This window comes from Bufo gargarizans, chromosome 7 (assembly GCF_014858855.1).
Source record: "Bufo gargarizans isolate SCDJY-AF-19 chromosome 7, ASM1485885v1, whole genome shotgun sequence".
Taxonomy (NCBI): domain Eukaryota; kingdom Metazoa; phylum Chordata; class Amphibia; order Anura; family Bufonidae; genus Bufo; species Bufo gargarizans.
In genome coordinates, this window is record NC_058086.1 from 51159527 (window position 1) to 51183349 (window position 23823).

Here is a 23823-nt window from a genome sequence, read left to right on the forward strand (position 1 = left end):
GAGATTTCCATTGATACATTTCCAGTGATATTGACAGACAGAATCTTCTCTCAGCCATTAACTGTGCCGCCACCTGGTGCGTGAGCATGACAAGCCGGGACAGCGCTCAGGACACCAGATAGCATGGAGTCATCCCCCTCTTCCTCTCCCCTGTCACCATATCTGGTGACTTTCCTCACTTCATTTATGGTCCTGTCATTTCACCGATCCCTCTGTAATCCCTGGTTGATATCTGCGTCATGTGGACAGACACCAGAAAGAACGCCAGCGTTACAGTACAATTCCTCCATTGTAGTGGCTCCCGGCTGTTTATGGCACATACTTCCCGTCATCACCCATTTACAGTATGTGGCAACCAAGCTCCATCCACCCAGAAGATCAGATAGTGGTAGTAGAAGAGACGCCTCCTATGGGACCAGTCTCTGGGTCGGCAGTCTCACTTTTTGTGACCTCTAGAAGTTTCCTTTAGGAGTGTATTCCTTCTGATGGAAATCAACTTTTTTTATTTTTCTTGCAGTTTTGGTTTTGTAGATGATCGTTCCGTAGAGTCTAATTATCACAAAGTCTAATTATCACAAAGAAAACACTTATGCCAAAACTAGGATTTTTTTTTCTGAACATCAAATCCAAGATCCTGGATCTTCTGAGGCATTTTACATAGGTTTATAGTTGGCGAGATTCTCCCCCGTCAGTTATAAACATATAATTAAATAGTTGCTTGTTATGAGTGCTGCAAGATCTCACTGCATCCAAAATTAAGACGGTATGGCCGCTCTGTGTATGCCTCTCCTATACCTAGGCACATAGGCCTGCACAGGAGCTGCATGCACAGAACGATGGAGGATTTTTCATGAATTGAGATTCTTGTCTTTGAGTTCATTAGATGCTTTGTGCTATAATCCATCTGCCGACACCATGCACCAGGGATTGATGCGGCATAGGAACTGCCGCTGTGCATGGACATTATATGGACCTCTAGCTCTTGGATAGCTGAGCACCCCCTTATATCTAACCAGAACTTATGAGTCCTAGAATTCATGACTTTCTTAAAATCGAATACATGGTAGAAAGCTGTGTTTAACATGACAGTCCCTGTGCACCAGCAGCACTGCACCCATGGTAAGCCCTGCACCCCATAAAACGACCCCCACATTGTTTTTGTCACCAATTGTTGTCATGTATCTTGCACTGCCGCCAAATCAACAGCAGAGGGCATCAGTATAAATATGTATTTGGTGGTGGGGGGAGATTCTGTCTAATGCAGAGGGGCTGTACGTGAAAAGTATCTGTTAGTAATAAAAGGCGAAGTTACTTGTGCTCATTATTAATTATAAGCTTATAAAGCACCAAATGAATTGGACGGCAGATGATTTTATGTTTTGTTAAGGGACCATAGTAGGAGGTGTGAGAGGAGGTGAGACGCGATGGGGAGGTCAGACGAGGGGGTTAGGTCAGGCGAGGAGGGGAGGTCAGAAGAGAGGAGCAGAGTGTGGTATTTACAGAAGAGGAAAGTGAAATAAGGAGGGAATGTAAACCGCTTATAGAGGAAGGAGCGAGGATTTCGGTACTTTTATAAGAAGTTTTGTGCTATCTGTGGACTATAGATGGATGTTGTGATGTGAGATTGTAATCATGGAAGGGACTTTTCTGCCCAGTATAATTGGTGGATGAGGCAGATCAGTAGCTTGCACTCGTCGTGTGGTACAGTAGTGTTGGGACCTTGATATGCTGACATTTCTACCCGTGACCGCGTGTCCTGTTTTTCCTATATGTCAGCTTGTGTCTATGTCTTGCGATCTCTCACATTTGCAGTAGGTGACAGCACATTCGTATCTGTGTTCATTGCAGCGCAGGCGTCCGCAGACCCGGGCGCTGGTTAGATCTGGGGAACTATGCCTAATGCTTCACGTCTTCTTCCTCTGCAGGTGAGCCAGTCTTTATCCGGAAGCCGGATGACCAGATTGGAATATCAGGTGGCGTCTCCTCCTTCGTCTGCCAGGCCACAGGGGATCCAAAGCCAAGAATCACCTGGATGAAAAAAGGGAAAAAAGTCAGCTCACAGCGCTTCGAGGTAAGTGTCCCCACTGGACGCCAGGGTCAGCCCCACGTCAGCGAGCCCTGATACGGTGAAACAGAACGTCCCTCCAGAGCTCCGCCATGTAATGTCCTCCCTTCTGTAACCACGTTCTCCACACCCGCGGCTGTCATCCCTGGCAATAATGACGGGTCACTCTCCTCTCTCTGTGTCACTGATAAGCAAATGGGTTCTCTTCATATAAAATGAGAATTGTTCTCTGTGTTCCAGGCAGAGATTTAATGGGTGAAATTGAAATCATTTTATCAGCCGGTATTATGGAATAAAAGGAAAGATCGCGCTGAAACGAGGAGAGGAATTAGTTCCTTTGTATCAGATGTGCTGCCTGCCTCCCGGCTTTGTCTCATTTGTCTCTTTGCAGTCTGTGCCTCCACCTAAATCGACAGTTTTTTCACTGCACTCCTCCATGCTACAGGAGGTTTAGTTAAAGGGACTAGTTCTGGGAATATCGACGCTGTAGCAGCATTGGAGCTGATTCACACAATGTCCCTGCTGCTCCCAGGAGATGCCCCGTTATATGTAAAATATATAGAAGATCTAAGCTTAATTAGCCCTGGGCAGGGCTCTGTTGTGTTAGAGAAAACATTTACTGCCACAGGGGGTTTATAAGAGGTGATGCCGCTTCTTCCATCTCAAGGCTTCCATATTATAAACGGTTATGTACGTAACAAGTCGATGTCATCCAGTGCAGGGTTTGCAGCCGCCTAATGTCGACTCTTCTGTTCTTTAGGTTATAGAGTTTGACGATGGATCTGGGTCTGTTCTTCGAATACAACCCCTGCGGGTTCACAGGGATGAAGCGATATACGAGTGCACAGCAACCAACAGCATGGGAGAAATCAACAGCAACGCCAAACTGACTGTTCTGGAAGGTAGGACGCAGCTGCCCGCACTTGATTTATAGTGAAATTTACCATACGAAGTGAGAGCCCTGTTCACACTAGTGCATGGCTTCCACTTAGGCCTCATGCACACGAGTAGAGTGCTTCACTGCTAATGTGAACAGAGCCTTAGGGTAGCAATAGCTAAGTAATAAAGTCTAATACAAAGCCACTAGCAAATAACAGCAAATCCACCCAAAAATCAGCATTTAAAATGCAGATTTTTCTGCGGATCTGCAGCAGATATCACTAAGGATTTCACCCCTCTAAAGTAAAAATGATCAACTCTGCTATGACAATCTGCAGTACAAACCGACACGCTCTGGATTCAACAATCTGCAGCAAACCGCATTGGTACAAACCGACACACTCTGGATTCAACGATCTCCATGGTTCAATTTCCGGGCAGCAAACTTCTAAACTGCGTCGATTATATGTGTTCAGGTCGCATGTACTTTGATGCAACTGTGTCCTGTTAGGCCCCTTTCACACGGGGGAGAATTCTGCGCGGGTGCAATGCGTGAGGTGAACGCATTGCACCCGCACTGATTCCGGACCCATTCACTTCAATGGGGCTGTGCAGATGACCGGTGATTTTCATGCATCACTTGTGCCTTGCGTGAAAATCGCAGCATGTTCTATATTCTGCGGTTTTTCATGTAACACAGGCCCCATAGAAATGAATGGGACTGCGTAAAAATCGCAAACATCTGCAAGCAAGTGTGGATGCAATGCTATTTTCACGCATGGTTGCGAGGAGATAATGGGGATGAGCAACCCCGGACCCCATTAAAGTAAAGTCACGGTATTATTTTCCCTTATAACATGGTTAATAGGGAAAATAACAGCATTCTTAATACATAATGCAAGGTATAATGTGGTTTGAGGGGTTAAAAAAAATAATAATAAATAACTCGCCTCATCCACTTGATCGCGCAGCTGGCATCGTCTTCTTTCAGGACCTGCAAAAGGACCTTTAATGATGTAATTGCGCTCACCACGTGGTGACGTCAGCGCAAGTCCTGCTGAATGAAGATAGAAGGATCTATTTTCATTCAGCAGGACCTGCACTGACGTCACCACGTGGAGAGAGCGTGGCTGCTCGATCAAGAGGATGAGGTGAGTATTTTATTTTTTATTTTTTTTAACGCCTCAAGCCACATTTTAGTAAGCATTCTGTATTAAGAATGCTATTATTTTCCATTATCTACCCAAACCCGAACTTCAGTGAAGAAGTTCGGGTCTGGGTACCACATTCAGTGTTTTATCACGCTTGTGCAAAATGCATTGCACCTGCGCGATAAAAAATGAACAACGGAACACAATCGCAGTCAAAAGTGACTGAAATTGTGTGCGCACTCGCGCGGGTTTCCTGCAGTGCACCTGGGACGCATCCGGAGCAAATCCAGGACGGCCTTCTGGAAGAGGCCTTAGAGTTCACATACGTGCTGTCGTGGTTTCGGTGGCTTATTCCATGGTTAAGTATATCTGCCAACTGCAAAATGTGGGTTCAGTGCTTGATGCAATGAAAATACAATTGGTTCATGTGATGAACCCTGTGCTCACTGGCCAAGCAGTCTGCAGTCATTGCTCCTCCATCTTAAGACCAGCAGGTTTTCTCGGAAGGTCCGAACATGCTAGGTCTCTTCCCTGTGATCATTCTGCAGCAGCCCAGAAATGACCTATTGGATCGACTGCGTCATTGTGCGCTCAGGCTCTGACGTGTGACAGATCGCTGCTTCTCTCTGAGGTCAGTAGACAGATCTGCAATCCTCCCATTGATCCCACAGTTGCTTCCTGCCCCATCACCTACCCGTGCACTTATCCCCCCTCCATATTCTGGAGACAGTAACCCTTTACATCCCAAAAATAAACCCAAACCTTGAGAGCTCCTCTTGTATCATAGCATTGGCATGACGCTTAGAAACCTGGTGAAGGCCTGATTGACCCAAAGTCAATTAAGTCATGTATAGACTAGACTGAAGGGCTGCTTTGTGGAGGAGGCCATTGAGACTCCCTGTGGTTCTGAGAAGCTGAAATATTTGAGTTTTTTTTACCTTTTAAAGTCTTGTAAATCTACTATGTTAGGCCACACACAATGAAACCGGTGTAACATCTACCTCGCAATAACCTGGCTGAAGAAAATCTGTACTCAAAGGCGTTATATATAACAGCCTCCATTGTGGGTTGGCTTTCTATTGCTGGGTCTCCTGTGTTATCTCTCTTCATATTGTAGAGTCACCGTGATCCCTCGCCTCTTCGCAGACATATTGTAGGGTCACCGGGAGCCCTTGCCTCCTCGCAGACATATTGTAGAGTCACCGGGAGCCCTTGCCTCTTCACAGACATATTGTAGAGTCACCGGGAGCCCTTGCCTCCTCGCGGACATATTGTAGAGTCACCGGGAGCCCTTGCCTCCTCGCAGACATATTGTAGAGTCACCGGGAGCCCTTGCCTCTTCACAGACATATTGTAGAGTCACCGGGAGCCCTCGCCTCTTCACAGACATATTGTAGAGTCACCGGGAGCCCTCGCCTCCTCGCGGACATATTGTAGAGTCACCGGGAGCCCTCGCCTCCTCGCGGACATATTGTAGAGTCACCGGGAGCCCTCGCCTCCTCGCGGACATATTGTAGAGTGACCAGGAGCCCTCGCCTCCTCACTGACATATTGTAGAGTCACCGGGAGCCCTTGCCTCCTCGCAGACATATTGTAGAGTCACTGGGAGCCCTCGCCTCCTCACGGACATATTGTAGAGTGACCGGGAGCCCTTGCCTCCTCGCAGACATATTGTAGAGTCACCGGGAGCCCTCGCCTCCTCACGGAGCTGCAGTATTCATGCTTATAGCATTATCTTGCTCTTTAGATTCCAATCTCCCAGGGATTGCGTTATGTGATCGGATTATCCTGTGTGCATTATATATACGGCCTGCAACATCCTAGTTACTATATCATACCTCCCAACTTTCTAAACAAAGAGGGACACATCGCGCTGCAAATTTTTTCAGCACTAGGCCACGCCTCTAACTCTGCCCAAAACATAACTATGCACCTAATCCCAACCAGTCCTCTTAATGCCCCCACATAGTAAATATGCCGCCGAACAGTATTTATGCCCATATTGTGCCCCCTCCCAGAATTATGCCCAGCTGTGCCCCCAGTAATATGCCATGTTATGTGCCCCCAGTTATATGCCATGTTATGTGCCCCAAGTAATATGCCCAGCTGCGCCCCCAGTAATATGCCATGTTATGTGCCCCAAGTAATATGCCCAGCTGCGTCCCCAGTAATATGCCCTGTTATGTGCTCCAAGTAATATGCCCAGCTGCGCCCCCAGTAATATGCCATGTTATGTGCCCCAAGTAATATGCCTTGTTATGTGCCCCAAGTAATATGCCCATCTGCGCCCCCAGTAATATGCCCTGTTATGTGCTCCAAGTAATATGCCCAGCTGCGCCCCCAGTAATATGCCATGTTATGTGCCCCAAGTAATATGCCCAGCTGCGCCCTCAGTAATATGCCTTATGTGCCCCAAGTAATATGCCCAGCTGCACCCCCAGTAATTTGCCCTGTTATGTGCCCCAAGTAATATGCCCAGCTGCGCCCCCAGTAATATGCCCTGTTATGTTCCCCAAGTAATATGCCCAGCTGTGCCCCCAGTAATATGTCATGTTATGTGCCCCAAGTAATATGCCCATCTGCGCCCCCAGTAATATGCCCTGTTATGTGCTCCAAGTAATATGCCCAGCTGCGCCCCCAGTAATATGCCATGTTATGTGCCCCAAGTAATATGCCCAGCTGCGCCCTCAGTAATATGCCTTATGTGCCCCAAGTAATATGCCCAGCTGCGCCCCCAGTAATATGCCCTGTTATGTGCCCCAAGTAATATGCCCAGCTGCGCCCCCAGTAATATGCCCTGTTATGTGCCCCAAGTAATATGCCCAGCTGTGCCCCCAGTAATATGTCATGTTATGTGCCCCTCACAGAAAGTAAAAAAACATAAACACACCACATACTTAGCTTGTTCGTAGCAGCAGCAGGACATCGGTTGCTCTGGTCTGTGGAGGAGGCGGAGCCAAGGCTGACTGCACAGACAAGCGGGTGGGGAGAGCCGGCAGGAATGATGAAGCAGGGAGCCGATGCCAGCGGCTTTTTTAAACCCGTCCCCCATTGCTGCTGTGCCCACGTCCTGGGGTGACTCTCCCACAGATTCACAGCTCTTATGGTAAGTCTCTCTTAAGAGACTGAACTTGCCGCATGCAGTTCCCCTGTGTCTTCTGAGGGGCTTTGGCATTTGAAATGCCAGTCTAAATGTATCTCCCTCACTGGCTGTAAGAAAAAAAGTTATAAAAAAAGCCAAAAACATCCCACCAAAACTGCCTGTAACATAACAAAAGTTGGCCTTTTTTTAAGGTGTTTTATGGACAAATAAATAATGATAATTGAAAGAGACATGAGTATGCCCAGTGCCCACCCCAGCTATGGCTGCAACAAGACCCTGAAGTTCTGCTAGACCGGCTTTACGCAATATCGCGATTGTCCAGTTCTTTTACATATAAAATAGAGGGGATTTACAGCTTCTCTCTCTCTTTCTGGTTGTTTTTTTTACCTAGAATGTACTACACTTTATTGCTATGGGAAATAGTGCACACATAAAACGTGACCACACGTGCATCGTTCACTCCTTGCCATCCTCCATACAAAAACCATGAAACGCTCCTTTGCACCGTCTCCTGCCTTTTACTCCTGTCACTTTCTGAGCTTCATTCTCTTCCACAGCTGCATCGGGAAGAAGGATCTTATGTGCACTTTTTGAGTAATTGAAAATTACTTCTCTCATTGATGGAAGGAGAGCGAGAAAGGGAGGGGAGGCGGCAGAAACACCTCTGTTCCTTTCTCCTTCCTTTCCTCCTGGGCAGCTGATAAGCTGAATTATGCATGAGTCATATTGAGCATTTTCTGTCTTTTTCAATTATGACCTGAAGCAGCGGAGTAACAGATTCTGTTTGCATGCCTGACAGGGGGTGGAGGGGCATAAACGACGAGAAAGGTTTAGAATAAGTGAAGTGACACAAATTCCCAGGATGGGCAGCTGAGCAGTACTTTGGGCGCGTGGACGTAAATGTCTTATTGAGCAGCGTGGCAGGCGGATACGCTGGGCTGAGACGTGATCTACTGCGCACGTTAGTGAAGGGCAGAGTCTCATCAGGGAGGAATAACAACCCCTGGCGTGCTGAGCTGGAGTTCCTCTCATAGCCTGACATCTGCCCTCGACATACAGCATATGCCAGTCTAGCAGATCTGGGCATCATCTGGAGGAGAGCCAAGGGGCCTCATAACTGGTTCTGTAAAGCTCTTCTATAGAGAAGGCCATGACAGGACCATTTAAAAAGCAATTTCATCACAAATGGAAGGAATATGACTGATATAGGAAATTACATGGTGAAGGCATTTTAAGAAATAGGTTTGTAATTTTTTATTCCAAGAGCCCCTCTCATTACACCAGAGGGGACACAGATTTCATCTTCTCTTAAGGTGCTATTAAACCAGCAGATGTCATACAGATCACGATAAATGATCCAAGGTGCAGCAACTTGGTAACTGCAAAAGTTTTGCTCATTATAAAATTGATAATACTGCTCCCTATGTACAAGAATATAACTACTATAATACTGCCTCCTATGTACAAGAATATAACTACTATAATACTGCCTCCTATGTACTAGAATATAACTACTATAATACTGCCTCCTATGTACAAGAATATAACTGCTATAATACTGCTCCTATGTACAATAATATAACTACTATAATACTGCCTCCTATGTACAAGAATATAACTACTATAATACTGCCTCCTATGTACAAGAATATAACTGCTATAATACTGCTCCTATGTACAATAATATAACTACTATAATACTGCCTCCTATGTACAAGAATATAACTACTATAATACTGCCTCCTATGTACTAGAATATAACTACTATAATACTGCTCCCTATGTACAAGAATATAACTACTATAATACTGCCTCCTATGTAGAGGAATATAACTACTATAATCCTGCTCCTATGTACAAGAATATAACTACTATAATACTGCTCCTATGTACAAGAATATAACTACTATAATACTGCTTCTATGTAGAAGAATATAACTACTATAATACTGCTCCTATGTACAAGAATATAACTACTATAATACTGCCTCCTATGCACAAGAATATAACTACTATAATACTGCCTCCTATGTACAAGAAAATAACTACTATAATACTGTTCCTATGTACAAGAATATAACTACTATAATACTGCTCCTATGTACAAGAATATAACTACTATAATACTGCCTCCTATGTACAAGAATATAACTACTATAATACTGCTTCTATGTACAAGAATATAACTACTATAATACTGCCTCCTATGCACAAGAATATAACTACTATAATACTGCTCCTATGCACAAGAATATAACTACTATAATACTACTCCTATGCACAAGAATATAACTACTATAATACTACTCCTATGCACAAGAATATAACTACTATAATACTGCCTCCTATGCACAAGAATATAACTACTATAATACTGCTCCTATGCACAAGAATATAACTGCTATAATACTGCCTCCTATGTACAAGAAAATAACTACTATAATACTGCTCCTATGTACAAGAATATAACTACTATAATACTGCTCCTATGTACAAGAATATAACTACTATAATACTGCCTCCTATGTACAAGAATATAACTACTGTAATACTGCTTCTATGTACAAGAATATAACTACTATAATACTGCTCCTATGTACAAGAATATAACTACTATAATACTGCTCCTATGTACAAGAATATAACTACTATAATACTGCCTCCTATGCACAAGAATATAACTACTATAATACTGCTCCTATGTACAGGAATATAACTACTATAATACTGCCTCCTATGCACAAGAATATAACTACTATAATACTGCCTCCTATGCACAAGAATATAACTACTATAATACTGCTCCTATGTAGTACCATCAGTTGGATTTTCCCCCGTAGTGAGGAAGCATTGCGCTTCTGTTAATTCCATGTTTAGTTCTTGTTTATTACAGGACGGCGACGAGGAGCGGATCCTGCACACGCCGCGTCGCACATTGTTCTGCCCATTGTTTGTGTCTTCTACATTATTAATCATAATAATAGTAAATAAGATGAATCGGATACACGTTTTCCATTCTGTAGCTACGAGGCATTAGAGATTGTGCTGCTTATAATGCATAGGACCCATCTGCGGGAGGAACAATGCTTCAAACGTTCCAGCGATTTTTACTTTAACAAATCCTGTATTTGCCTACAAGGGAGAGAGAAAAATAATAATCATTTTTTTCTCTGAAACTTTCCAATTTAATCAGATTGCCCTCATGGCATGCACTCATTACTTCATCAGAAAACTCATTCCCGGCTCTGATTTGCTCTGTCAGTAAATAGGAAGAGCAGTCACAAATATTGTGCAGTCATTAATAAGCCACTTTGCATACTTCTGTCTTGTAGGAGTTCCTCTGATTAGCCGCCGTCGCCCCTCCGTATATCTAGTTGGGATAATCATTGCCTCATTTGTAGATCTCAGTTTTTCTAGGCTAAAGACACTTTGCTTTCTGAGACGCCATTAGTCGTGCACACTGTTTATCACCATCGCTCCGTCTTCCAGTGCGCTCTCATTTCTGGCCTGTAGGTCTCGGAGCTGTCTCTAAGTAAGCACAGCCTGTCAGGCTTTACACAGACAACTGAATGAGCAGCAACGTCCTGGAAGATGAGTCTGTGTCATTCATACAATGTCTCCACTTCGCCTTGTATCCTGCGCAAATGTCACCTGCCATTTATAATCGCAGCACATGGTTACTGACTCTTTCATCTGACGTTATCCAGGAAGATAGGATGACGGGATTAATTTGAGAAGACACTTGTGATCAGGATGATTATGATAATGACTGTTAAAGGGCTTGTCCCAAAATAAACTCTTATGATGATTGTGGGGGTTGTACATCTTGTCCCCCAACAGTCCTGGTCCTGACCTACAATGGAAAGCTATGGCAGTCATATAATATGGCATCCTTTGGTGTTCATAGCATATAGTAATATGTGTGTCCATCTAAAGAGCTGAGCACTGGTGGTCACACATGCTCAGTCACTCTTCACACAGTCAGGTCTCTGCTTACTGCAGGGCAGCCAATAGAAATGGCTTTCTGTCCTTCTTGTCAGGAGAGGAGCAGAGCCTCTGCAGTGACTTGGCAGTATGGCCGGGAAAACTCCTTCTGCGGTGGAGGGAAGACGAGACAATGGGGGACATTTATAAAGACCAGCGACTTAGACGCCGGTCTTCTTCCCTCTGGCACTGGCGGTCCATCCACCTAAGTTATGTAAAGGCCGGCACCTCTGCATAGCTTAGGCAGATGGACACTTGTCTAAATCCACGCCAGCCCCATTGCTGACGTAGATTTAGACCATTTTCTACGCCTAAAGAGAATGATGAATGAGACGGGCCTGTCTGCCCCCCTCGTCCACTCCCATGCCACGTCCCCTTCTTAAGACCTGGCGTGAGCTGCAGAAAAAGTCACATATATAGTGGCGTATATCTGTTCGTAAATGTCCCCGTGTTTTTAGCTGCCAGAGGGGGAACGAGACTGATTCTGTTCTGAATATTAAGAACATATATACAATGGTTGTCAAAGCTTTACATGGTCTCATTAATATGTGCACATCAAAGGAAGAACAACTCCATACGCTGAAGTTCACCAACATAGGAAACCATTCTGATTCTGGCCAGAGCCTGCCCTAGCAAGAGGCACAAATCCACCTCTGATCGGAAAGGATTTCAGACTACCATGGACTCCAGTAGATGGGGTAACCAAGCTGGAGTCGCTGATCATATGATTGAGGGTCTGTGTTGCCGCAGTCACTGCTGGGTCCAGAGCTTTTTCCTGCTGCAGAGAAGACGAGCAGCAAATAATTATTTAGCATATCTTGGTGCTTTCATAGAAGACGCTTCATTTAATGGAAGATCCAGGCTGGCACTAATAAAGGAGGCCGTGGGTGCGGAGCGGCCCCCGTGGGATTCTGCTGCTTCACTGTGATGAATGGCTCTCATTACTTATTACTCTTTGCTTTCTTAATCTTAAATAATGCCATATCCGCTCACAATATTTCTGTCCACGGTGGCGTACGTCTCACTGTTTTCCCCCCACCTCAGTGGAAGAGCCAATGTCAAAGCGCCATGCCGACTCCATAAATATTGCATCCTCTTACTCCCCTTGATCCACATCCTGAATGTCTTCCTGAAAGAAACAGATTTGTCAATGATAAAGGTCTGACAGTTATAAATGATGGTTGCAGGGAGGCTCGCCTGCAATATGTCCTTGCTCGAAGCCCTGTTCCTGCACAGTGTGTGCCACCTGCCTCCCAGCCAGCGAGCTCTGAGATGGGGAGGGTCGGGGACACTGAACCGGGACGTGTGACAGCTTCTTACTGCCACCGAGAAGAATGGGGACAGAGACTGATTATTGAATCAAAGCAGTTAATGAGAAAGTACAATTTTTGATTAGAGGAAGCCAATAGGGACGCTTCATTAAAAACCCATGTGATGTGCTGTACATTATTGATCTGTATGGGAGCGTGCACTATTATACACTTGTTACACTGTGTCCATACTCTATCCACTTACATCACCATAGAGGACAATGGGAGGTTTGGGAATTGGGCTCTGTTCACACCAGTTCAACTGCATGCAGTCCTGATATTGCCGCAATTATTGCTCCAGTCCAACTGGTTCCTGCTCGTAGAACTTGCAGCCGTTAAGACTAAACTATTGGACACCATGGGTTCTTTGATTTGCTGCCACAGGCGACAATATGGACTAACACTGCTTGCTGTTCGAGGATACCCCTTAAATTGCAGGCACCTCGATACTCACTGATAATAATCCTGCTTTATCCAGCATTGTACTTTCAGGAAACTTTGCGTAAATGAGTAGTACAAGTGATTGTAAGAAATTGTCATTGTATTAGAAGAAAAATGCCTCTTTTACCTGTTATCAGCCATTTTTACCCTTTCCCTTCCTCCTGAACTGATCATTCATCCTCAATTAACTTATAAAACGTGTCTTGAGAGACAAGACTGATTATCGCTCAGTGAATGGATCTGGTTACAGCTATCTTTAACAGTCTTTGGAGATAGGAGGGGGAGGAGTGAGCTGCTGTAGTGAGACCGAGGCATAGACACAAAGAGATGCTACTGAAGTTTTCTATCTTGCCCCAGTGCTGGATTCACAACTACACTGCTCAGTACTGCAGTATAACGTCCTCCAGACAGCAGAGTATCCTCTTCTCTGTGTACTGGAGACGACCTAGCAGCTAGTCTATACCCAGTAGCGCAGAGAAAACTGACAATTAGAGATGGATCCTGCAGAGGGGAAAACTGGTGAATAATGTGGACTACAAATCACATAACGGCCAGACGTACTTAAACTGCAGGTGCACTTTCAAATATTGAATTCCTGGTTAAAATAACCTTTCATATATTTTCCATATGCCACGGTAGCCTCCCACCTCTGTTCATCCTGAGCCTCCAGGTTCATGAATGTTATGTCAGAACTAATAAACCCTGCGGCTGCAGCTACACAGGCAGAGCAGAATAGGGGAGGGTTAATCTGGGCATAAGCATGCACATTTAATTTACGATCTCCCACACAACGACTTATTCTGATAGGTTTGGTGCACGATGTAAATTGCCGTTTTATTCTGCAGTTTCGGTGGAGGCGTTCTGTCCCATCCACATTCATTCTATGGAAACACAGCAAAGTTATATAAAACCCAGGTATTAATTAAGGCTATTAATTAATGCGTATCCGTCATGGATCTGCAAAAATGCTTCCGTTACAATAATACAACCGCCTGCATCCTTCATGAACAGATCCGGTTGTATTATGTCTTCTATAGCCATGACGAATCCGTCATGAGCTCCATTCTGGTGCATTCCATTTCGTTCAATTCCATTTTGTCCCCATTGACAATGAATGGGGACAAAACAAAAGCGTTTTCTTCCGCTATTGAGATCCTATGACGGATCTCAATAGCAGAATTGAAAACGCAGATGTGAAAATAGCCAAAGACGCTTCACGTATAATAATCTCAAGTTTGTTTTATTCTATTAAAATATACATATATTTATAATTTACTTCCTGAAGAGCCGAAGGTCGTGAATTCACCACGAAGCGCGAATGTGAAATTCTAAGTAACAAACTTTTCGATATTTTTTTTTTTCTTTTCTTTCAAACTCGAATGACTGATATAATGGAAAAACATTCTGTCAGCGCTAATTACCAGCGGCCCTGGAATATGAGCGTGCGGAGATGAGAGGTGCGCTTTTCATTAGCCACCATGGCTAATTATCCCCAGCTCCAGCAAGCTGTTGACAATTCTGAATAATAATCTCGGGGGTTGATGAACGTTGCTTCAACTCTGTGGCAATTTATAACTGACCCGGGTCACCCTGAACTTCCGGCTGCCAGTCCACTGCGACACAGCGTACGTGCCTGAGGTGGCGGGTTAGAGTGTCAGCTCCTAGGAACAAGGCTGCTGTGCATAATAAGTGGTGAGTAAATGACCAGCTTCTCCTAGAAATTCTCCATTTTCTTCTCTATTATTTTCTGGGTCACATGACACCGTTCGATATTTAGACGCAGTGCATCACATTATCATCATGAGAAGATGAGCTGAGAAAATGCATGACATCAAAAATTATTTTGCTTCTGGTACCAAAAAAAAATAAAGTGCAACGACTTTCCTTTCAATCCATGATCCAGCCCAGATGCCAAGAGGTGTGGCTTAGAATGATAGAGGTGTGGCTTAGAATGATAGAGGTGTGGCTTAGAATGATAGAGGTGTGGCTTAGAATGATAGAGGTGTGGCTGAGAATGATAGAGGTGTGGCTGAGAATGATAGAGGTGTGGCTGAGAATGATAGAGGTGTGGCTGAGAATGATAGAGGTGTGGCTGAGAATGATAGAGGTGTGGCTGAGAATGATAGAGGTGTGGCTGAGAATGATAGAGGTGTGGCTGAGAATGATGGGGGTGTGGCTGAGAATGATAGGGGGTGTGGCTGAGAATGATAGGGGGTGTGGCTGAGAATGATAGGGGGTGTGGCTGAGAATGATAGGGGGTGTGGCTGAGAATGATAGGGGGTGTGGCTGAGAATGATAAAGGGTGTGGTTGAGAATGATAGGAGGTGTGGCTGAGAATGATAGGGATGTGGCTTGACATAAGGGCGCCACTTTAGATGCAGAATTTTTGTAAAAGTATTGATCTAAAATAAGCCAACCATGAAGTTAAGAGAAGTGTCTGAAGATGCACCAGATTTATTGGACAGTGTCAGTTTGGTGCGTCGTTCTAAGCTGTCTAGTAATAAATCTGCCGCACTGAGTGAACGTATAAAGCTCTTGCGGTATCCGCCGGCTCGAGGAGGAGGCTCAACTTCCAGTGATGGCTTTAGACAGACCAGTGTGATGAGATTAGAGCCTCCCCTCCACCCATCTGCCCTCTGTGCCTGCGAAGCCTTCACGGCCATGACTCTGTTTTAACTCCACCGTTCTGAAAGCGTCATCAACTGTGCCCGTTCCATCAGGTTTATGGCGCTTGGTTCTGAGTCGCATCCCTCATCCTGAATGCACTGCTGGGCCACTCTCCATCATCTTATAAAGTGCTCCATGGTTACCATTCCTATCCATCACCATTATTTCTACCATTATTGATGGCCTGTGCCTCCCACTCGGTGCAAATACACATGAACAAAGGGAAACAATCAGTAGGCAGGAAGAATGGGGATTCATCCTTTCCTTTGGATGATGGTAAATGCTAGTTCTATATCCTCACAGTACCAGTACTTTATAATATTCTATTTTACATATGGATATGTTCAATAATACTTGTTTCAGGCGCTCTAAGCAGAGGGCGAGTTGTTAATCCTGGAGAGAAGTATTATGTTGACTAGTAACGAATAAGTGTAGTATAAAATGTATATATACCCCTCCTCCAGCCTGCTTATCTACTATAACCCACCCACTGGGAGTATTGACCTCACACCAGCAGGCTGTAAAGTGAGATACCCTCAGTTGAACTGTGAGGAGGCTCTGCTTGTTGTGCTGACATCTAGTGGCCAATATATAATGGTGAAGAAGAGCTAGAATCTGTGGAATTGTAGTGCATATCCCGTGGAGTCCTCAGTGCTTCCTGGTCACGCTGCAGTCGGGTTATAACTGTGTAGGATTCAGGACCTCAGTAAAGTGTTGTACTCGGGCTCACTGAGACATTTCACCGTCCTGTCACTTACAGGGACTTGGAGTAGGGATATAAACCCATCCACGTCCTGCGTCTCTCACGTTTAAGAAACAGCTTTGTCTGAGCCGATGGTATTGATCGGGCTCCTCTATGGCTCATCCTGCGACTGACAGGTTGTGCAGTAGGAGAGCAGCCCCAGCCGCCAGTGCCATATTAGTACTTCAGGGACCGAAAAACACTTAATAGAGGAAAAGGAAGATATTAAATTGGCTTAAATGTCAGGATATGAAGCCGACAAGTCGGAGGGAAAGTACTGTATGGAGTATAGGGCCTTAGCACCGTCAGCTCCTCCCAGCCTGAGCTCCAGCAGTAATTCAGGAGAAAGTAAGTGATGAGCGTGTTTTCAGATACAGACATATATACGGGGTCCCATAGACTGCAGATACTGATGTAGACATGGACAGGGTCCCATAGACTGCAGATACTGATGTAAACATGGACGGGGCCCCATAGACTCCTGATACTCATGTAGACATGGACTGGGCCCCATGGACAGCAGATACTCATGTAGACATGAACTGGGCCCCATAGACTGCAGGTACCGATATAGACATGAACTGGGCCCCATAGACTGCAGGTACCGATATAGACATGGACTGGGCCCCATAGACTGCAGGTACCGATATAGACATGGACTGGGCCCCATAGACTGCAGGTACCGATATAGACATGGACTGGGCCCCATAGACTGCAGGTACCGATATAGACATGGACTGGGCCCCATAGACTGCAGGTACCGATATAGACATGGACTGGGCCCCATAGACTGCAGGTACCGATATAGACATGGACTGGGCCCCATAGACTGCAGGTACCGATATAGACATGGACTGGGCCCCATAGACTGCAGGTACCGATATAGACATGGACTGGGCCCCATAGACTGCAGGTACCGATATAGACATGGACTGGGCCCCATAGACTGCAAATACTGTTGTAGATGCATACGGGGCCCCATACATTGCTGTTGTGATGAGAAATCTTCCAATATGGAGTTTATCTTAATTACATTTTTTTTCTCTCTGCACAAAAATACCACCCCAGCCTCGACTTTCCAGGTCGTGTCAGTTCCTCTCTTGTGTATGGTAGTCTTTACACACAACGGAGAGAGACACAATTCGTAAATTATGTTTTAGCGTGTAGATGTTATTACCATTGATTGCTGGTGTGTACAGTAGCCTGGGGTCGCTCCGCTGGGAGGTGGAGGCATCGAGAAATTGTCACTTCTGGAGTTACCGGAGTAGATGGAAGGTGTTCAGACATAATGGATTGGGACCAGGAGACATAAGAATTGTCACTTACACTCCTAGACTCAACACAGGAGACTCCCATGGGTGCCCTGCCCTATACCTCCCATGTAGAGATGCTAGATGAGTGAGAGGCTTTGATGTGTATATATAGCACTGACGTAAGGGTTTGGGGCCTGTAGTCCTCCGACAGTGAGGGGCTCAGTGTCTATAAACATTCTATAATAATTAACATTCTGATATTTTCCATTATTTCTTTTAAAACCCCAATTCCAAAGAGTTTGGGACGATGTGTAAAATGCTAATAAAACTGAATGCAATGGTCTGTAAACCTGTTGTTCACAATAGATGGTAGAACACATCAGAGTTTTTGTTTCACGATGCAGGAAATGTTTTCTGTTGGTGAAACGTCTGAGCTGCAAGCGGCCGGTTCAACCCCGGAATCATCTTCTGAGAAGCCATGTTGTTGGGATGAATGCAGTATGTGGTTGAGCATTGTCTTGCTGAAATATGCAAAGTCTTCCCTGAAAGAGACATCTGGATGGAGCAGATGTTGTTCTAGAACCTCTATATACTGTTCAGCATTGCCTTTCCAGGTGTGTAAGCTGCCCTCACCATAGGCACTAATGCATCCCCATACCATCAGAGATGCAGGCTTTTAAACTGTGCGCTGATAAGCTGGATGGTCCCTCTCTTCTTGAGTCCACAGCACACGGCATCCATAATCTCCAAAAAGAATTTCAAATTTTGACTCATCTGACTGCGGAACAGTTTTATATTTTGCCTCAGTCCATTTGAAATGAGCTTTCACCCAGAGAAGATGGTGGCGGTTCTGGATTGTGGGGACATATGGCTGCTTCTTTGTGTGATACATCTCAGCTTTAATTTTTATTTGTGGATTGCACAGCGAGATGTGTTCACAGACAATGATTTCTGGAAGTGTCCCAGAGCCCATGCAGCTATTTCCACTACAGAATCGGCCTGATTTGAATGGAGTGCCACCTGAGGGCCCGTAGATCACGAGCATGCAATATTGACCATCGGCCTTCTCCCTTGCTCTCATGAATTTCTCCAGATTCTTTGGATCTTTTGATGATATTATGACCTGTAGATGGTGGGATATTCAAAGTCTTCATGAAGTTGAGGAACATTTTTATAATTGTTCGACAATTTGTAGACACAGTTTTCTGCAGATTGGATGAAACTCTGCCCCTCTGACACGCTCTTTTTGTACCCAGTCATGTGACTTAGTAGTAAATTGCTCCTCCAGTAGTTTTTTATTTTTACCACTTTCCAGCCTTTTGTTGCCCCGGTCCCAACTTCTCTGAGATGCCTTGCTGCCATCAGGTTCTAAATGAGTTAATTTTCCATATAAAAAGGTAAAATTTCTGACTTTTAACATCTGATACGAGCTCTAGGATCTACTGTGAAGAACATATGGTTCTATGAGATTTACAGATCATTGTGTTCTGTTTTATTTACATTTTACACAGCGCCCCAATTTTTTGGGTAATTCAGGTTGTAATTCCATAAGTCAGTCACTATAGGAAGGTTTACATGACCCATTAGGAAGGTGAAGGGATCCCCACGTTCCATAAACTCTAGTAGCCACATGGGCTACCTGCCTCTGTTACCCACATAGATATGATATTGGGAGTTGTACTTACATTCTGTGGTTTCCAGCAGATTATTTTATATGAGCCATACTAGTAACGACCTTGTAGGAAGAACAGTTTTTTCTGATGCTCTTGGATAGTCTAGCTAACCCAAGGAGCTTGCAATCTCCAGAAATTATTGACTCCTGAGCGCCTCCTGTGACCTGGCTGAGTAATCTGATGGGTTCACATACTCCTGCCAAGTACATTTTGTTTGTTTTGCGGTCGTCCCACCCTCTGAGATGGATCTGGGGACAAAGCGGCTATAAACTGCATGTGTGTAATAACGCTGCGCTTTATGACTCCCTGGGGTCTGAACGTCTCTTTATGGGATGTTTGCTTTTGTTTCTATAAAACAATATGGCTGCAGCATAAACCAAGTCCTGGAACTGGCGGCACTGCCCAGCTCCAAGGAGCTTGCAATCTAAATCACCAGCGCTGTGAAACACTCTGTTTTATAGGAAACATCTGGGGAGAATCAGCTCCCGATCTTCATCTCGCTTCTCGGCTCACGAGTCTTTAAGAAGTGGTTGAGAGCCGCAGGGCGAATGACCTCCGGTTCCAGCGTTTGCTGTGAAGATGCCCAGATGACGAGTCTGTCTTTTAGATCACTTCCCCTATGATGTTTCCTGTGTAACCCGGCTACATGCACCATCTGTCAACCCAAAGTCTGTGCCATGTATATGGAGGGAGACCATGGCAGTGACGACTGGGAGTTGTAGTTTCACAGCAGCCTTACAGCGAACTGTGGCAGAGAACCGGGAGACTGTAGAAATTTCACAGAGCTGCAAAACCGTCCATGGACTGACAGAGTATCAATAATGGGCCTATTTCCAGCCTGATACCGCTAGCTGTTGTGTCACTATAACTCCCAGCATGCCTTGAGTAGTAGTTTCCCAGCAGCTGTAGCAGCACAGGTTGGAGACCGCTGAGTTAAAGGGTTCAGATTTGCTTTTACATATCTCCCCCTCCCGTTAATTTCTTCTACAAATTATCCATGATTGTCCTGGGAATAGAATATCGGATAACAAGGCCGCGGAGGCGCACCGCATACTTATGCACGTCACACTGCATTAAAATCACTGGTGCGACCTGTGCACGCTGGTCTGGCGTCTGCTGCTCTTATCCAAGCATGAATGGCTCCCATCACTACAGGAAACGTTAAAAGTCAGAAGCAAAGACCGAGACCTCCGTCCCCCATCTGCACAGCACCGACAGAGCCGAGGGTGCAGGCGGCGCAGCTTTTAGCATGTTAATTGCATTTCTCCCAATGTCACAGCCCTGAGAGTCTCTTCTACACATTCTGGCCAAACTGAACTAAATGCAAACGGTGAGCGCGTTCCCCAGTATGGAAGGAGCCGAATGTAAACAGCCACCATGCATCTATCCTATTACATTGTCGCCTGTCTTCATTTTTGCAGATGTTTTTATTGCTCCAATGCATCTGAAATTATTAAAAAAATACTTTAGTTGTATGTCCGCAGCACCAATGCAGATCTGTGTGTCTGCATGGCGTCAGATTAAATACCACTTCAGTCATACGCCCCCCTTTTTCTTGCTGATATACATTCAGGAAGTTGGCAAGACGTGGGAGACACATGGAAGGAAGTATAGCTGCAGGATCAGGCCACACAAGGTCGGTTTGTTGCTATGGAAACACACAGATCTGCATAGGAGCTGTGTGCACAGATCGGTGGGTTTTATAAGACTGTGGTTGTGAAGGCGTACACAGCCGCGAATGTATCTTTGTAGTTTATGTAGATCGTTTTTTTCTCCAAAAGGAAAAGCAACTTTCTAATCTAAACACAAAATGCACAAAAAAGACAAATCCATCGCAATAAAGAGGAAGAATATTCATTGAACTGGAAATGAAATTTGCTTATTTCAGAAAGTGTTAGGATCCAAGGAGTGAAAACTGTGGCTGCATAGATCCGGTAGCGCCGCGTCCTCTCCTAATTAGTGGACTGATCAGGTCTCACTGCTCTTACAGTAAAGAGTCCATAGTCTCACTGCTCTTACAGTAAAGAGTCCATAGTCTCACTGCTCTTACAGTAAAGAGTCCATAGTCTACCGCTCTTACAGTATAGTTCATAGTCTCACTGCTCTTACAGTATAGTCCATAGTCTCACTGCTCTTACAGTAAAGAGTCCATAGTCTCACTGCTCTTACAGTAAAGAGTCCATAGTCTCACTGCTCTTACAGTAAAGAACCCACTTCTGAGTTGGTGTAGAAAGCTTTTTTCCCTTAGATGCAGGGGGTTCTCTCTTGTTATAGCTTCAGTCCTGGGTATATGATGGGTTAATTTTGCCCTGGTACCGCCAGTCCCCCAGCAACTGCATTTATTTGTAAATACAGAATTGGGCTGTAAAATGCTGAAAAAGCAATTTGCAATAAAACATAACAGCGCGCTCATTACAGACATTAGCCGCTCCCCAGCTGGGCCCCAGTGATGTAATGCGAGGCGGCCAGTCGTGTATTGAAATGTTTTTGTATCACAATGGCAGCGAGGATTACAGGGGGACGAGGGAGAGGACGGCGCAGCCTCCATCGTACATTCTGCCTCTCTCTCTGGCTCTACTAGACCGTAGTCATTAGGCAGCGCGCTCCAGACGGAACCATGGGTAAGAGGGTTCTGCTGGTTTCCACGGAAACGGCACATACCCCGATACCTGAGAGACATGAACAATCACATAGGAGGCGGGCAGTAGGGGGAAGCCATGTATGTAAATATTGATATCAGATCATAACAAAGGAAACATTGTATCTAAGAAGTGGGAGGGGCCAGACTCTGCAGCTGGGGAGGGGTAGGTATTGGATCCAGATCTGTAAATGAATGTGATCCCCTCCCAGCCTGGCAGTCGTCTTGATCTCCTCCACCGCCGGCCATGAAAAACTTCACATAAAGGAAAATAACGTAAAAATCAGCACAAAGACTGCAGGCGCCCGAACAGAAAAGTAATCTGCACAAGAGCCAAGCAGAAAGATTCTGCTCTCTCACATGCTGGAGGTTGTAGTTCACCAATAGCTGAGTGGTTGGCGATGGAGCTGTGGACATCGGACAGGGAGCAGGTGGATGATAGGAGTAGAATTATATGTGTACATATACATGCACTCGTTCCAGGACTCCCTGCCCCAGCCTGCAGATTGGGAGAGCACGGCGCAGGAGGCCGGGGAGGAGCGCATAGGCATTTAATTTTTATTAGCGTGAATGTGCAATTTGTTCGGCAGGTTCCCCAATTTGTTTCTGAATTCTTAACGAAAAGAAATTAAGACGGCAGCGAATCTGTGTTCTACCAATTAAGCACCAACCTCTAGTGACCTGCACTAATCTAAAGTCTACTTTCCTGAAATAATTACCTCTCCGCCTAACACTGGCAGGAAAAAAAGTCATATTCAGACCAAGTCTATGGTCGCAGTTAAGCGCAGGGCTGCAGGACGCAGTGGGGGTCAGACTTAATAATGCCCCTCAGCTACAGTGCGTTGCATCTGTGCATAAACCCTGAAGTCACCGGTGCAGAAAACAGTGAATTAGCCGAGCGACAGGTAATCGCTGCGTCTAGGAGTTTAGAAGTCTAATTAGTTTTTGTCTCGTGCTTGGACTGTGCTGCAACCCACTGCTTTATGCCCCATCAACAGGAGCACAGGCACCTGAAATAGCAAAATTAATCAAGATTAAAGCCAAAAAAACTGATGCTAAAATGTAGATAAGATGCCTTGTGAGGGGTTAGATTTACCCCTGTCTTGCGGTATATCGTACCGTCTGCAATCAGGATGCACAGAACTATGTGAGGGCCCTTAAAGAGACACAAGTGTCTCATCTGTAACGTCCCTCATGGAAATACTCCTATTCCTGCTGTAAGTTTTTTGCTTCCTTCTCAAATGCGCCCCACTAGATTACTTATCACAGTAGGGAGCGAGGTCCTGGTCCTCCGCTGTACATGAATCCAGGCACTCAAATAACAGATGATGGGGGTAGTGGTGTATCTGCATTTCCTGCACTATATTTCCTCATATCAGTACAGCACAGAACACACAATCCTGCACAGGTTTCCACTACAATTTATTTTAGTGCAATAAAATGTTGGATTTTACTTTTTGCTAGTTACCTTGTGGAATCTCTTCCTGCGCGGAGCAGCAGAGGCAGTCTACTATACTGCAGAGAATGCCGGTGAGCAGCCGAGTGCCAGGCAGAGGCAGTCTACTGTACTGCAGAGAATGCCGGTGAGCAGCCGAGTGCCAGGCAGAGGCAGTCTACTGTACTGCAGAGAATGCCGGTGAGCAGCAGAGTGCCAGGCAGAGGCAGTCTACTATACTGCAGAGAATGCCGGTGAGCAGCCAAGTGCCAGGCAGAGGCAGTCTACTGTACTGCAGAGAATGCCGGTGAGCAGCAGAGTGCCAGGCAGAGGCAGTCTACTATACTGCAGAGAATGCCGGTGAGCAGCCAAGTGCCAGGCAGAGGCAGTCTACTGTACTGCAGAGAATACCGGTGAGCAGCCGAGTGCCAGGCAGAGGCAGTCTACTGTACTGCAGAGCATGCCGGTGAGCAGCCGAGTGC

At 45.3% G+C, this 23823-nt stretch overlaps 1 protein-coding gene across 5 annotated transcripts in view; it reads left to right on the forward strand.

Moving 5' to 3' along the window:
• The window catches only part of PTPRF (protein tyrosine phosphatase receptor type F), a 196640-nt gene that overhangs the window by 91077 nt on the left and 81740 nt on the right, over nucleotides 1–23823 (forward strand). For all 5 annotated transcript variants that reach the window (XM_044300617.1, XM_044300616.1, XM_044300619.1 and 2 more), the window contains exons 3-4: nucleotides 1926–2071; nucleotides 2826–2967. In XM_044300617.1, coding sequence (XP_044156552.1) covers nucleotides 1926–2071; nucleotides 2826–2967 — 288 coding nt within the window. The remainder of the gene's footprint in view (nucleotides 1–1925; nucleotides 2072–2825; nucleotides 2968–23823) is intronic.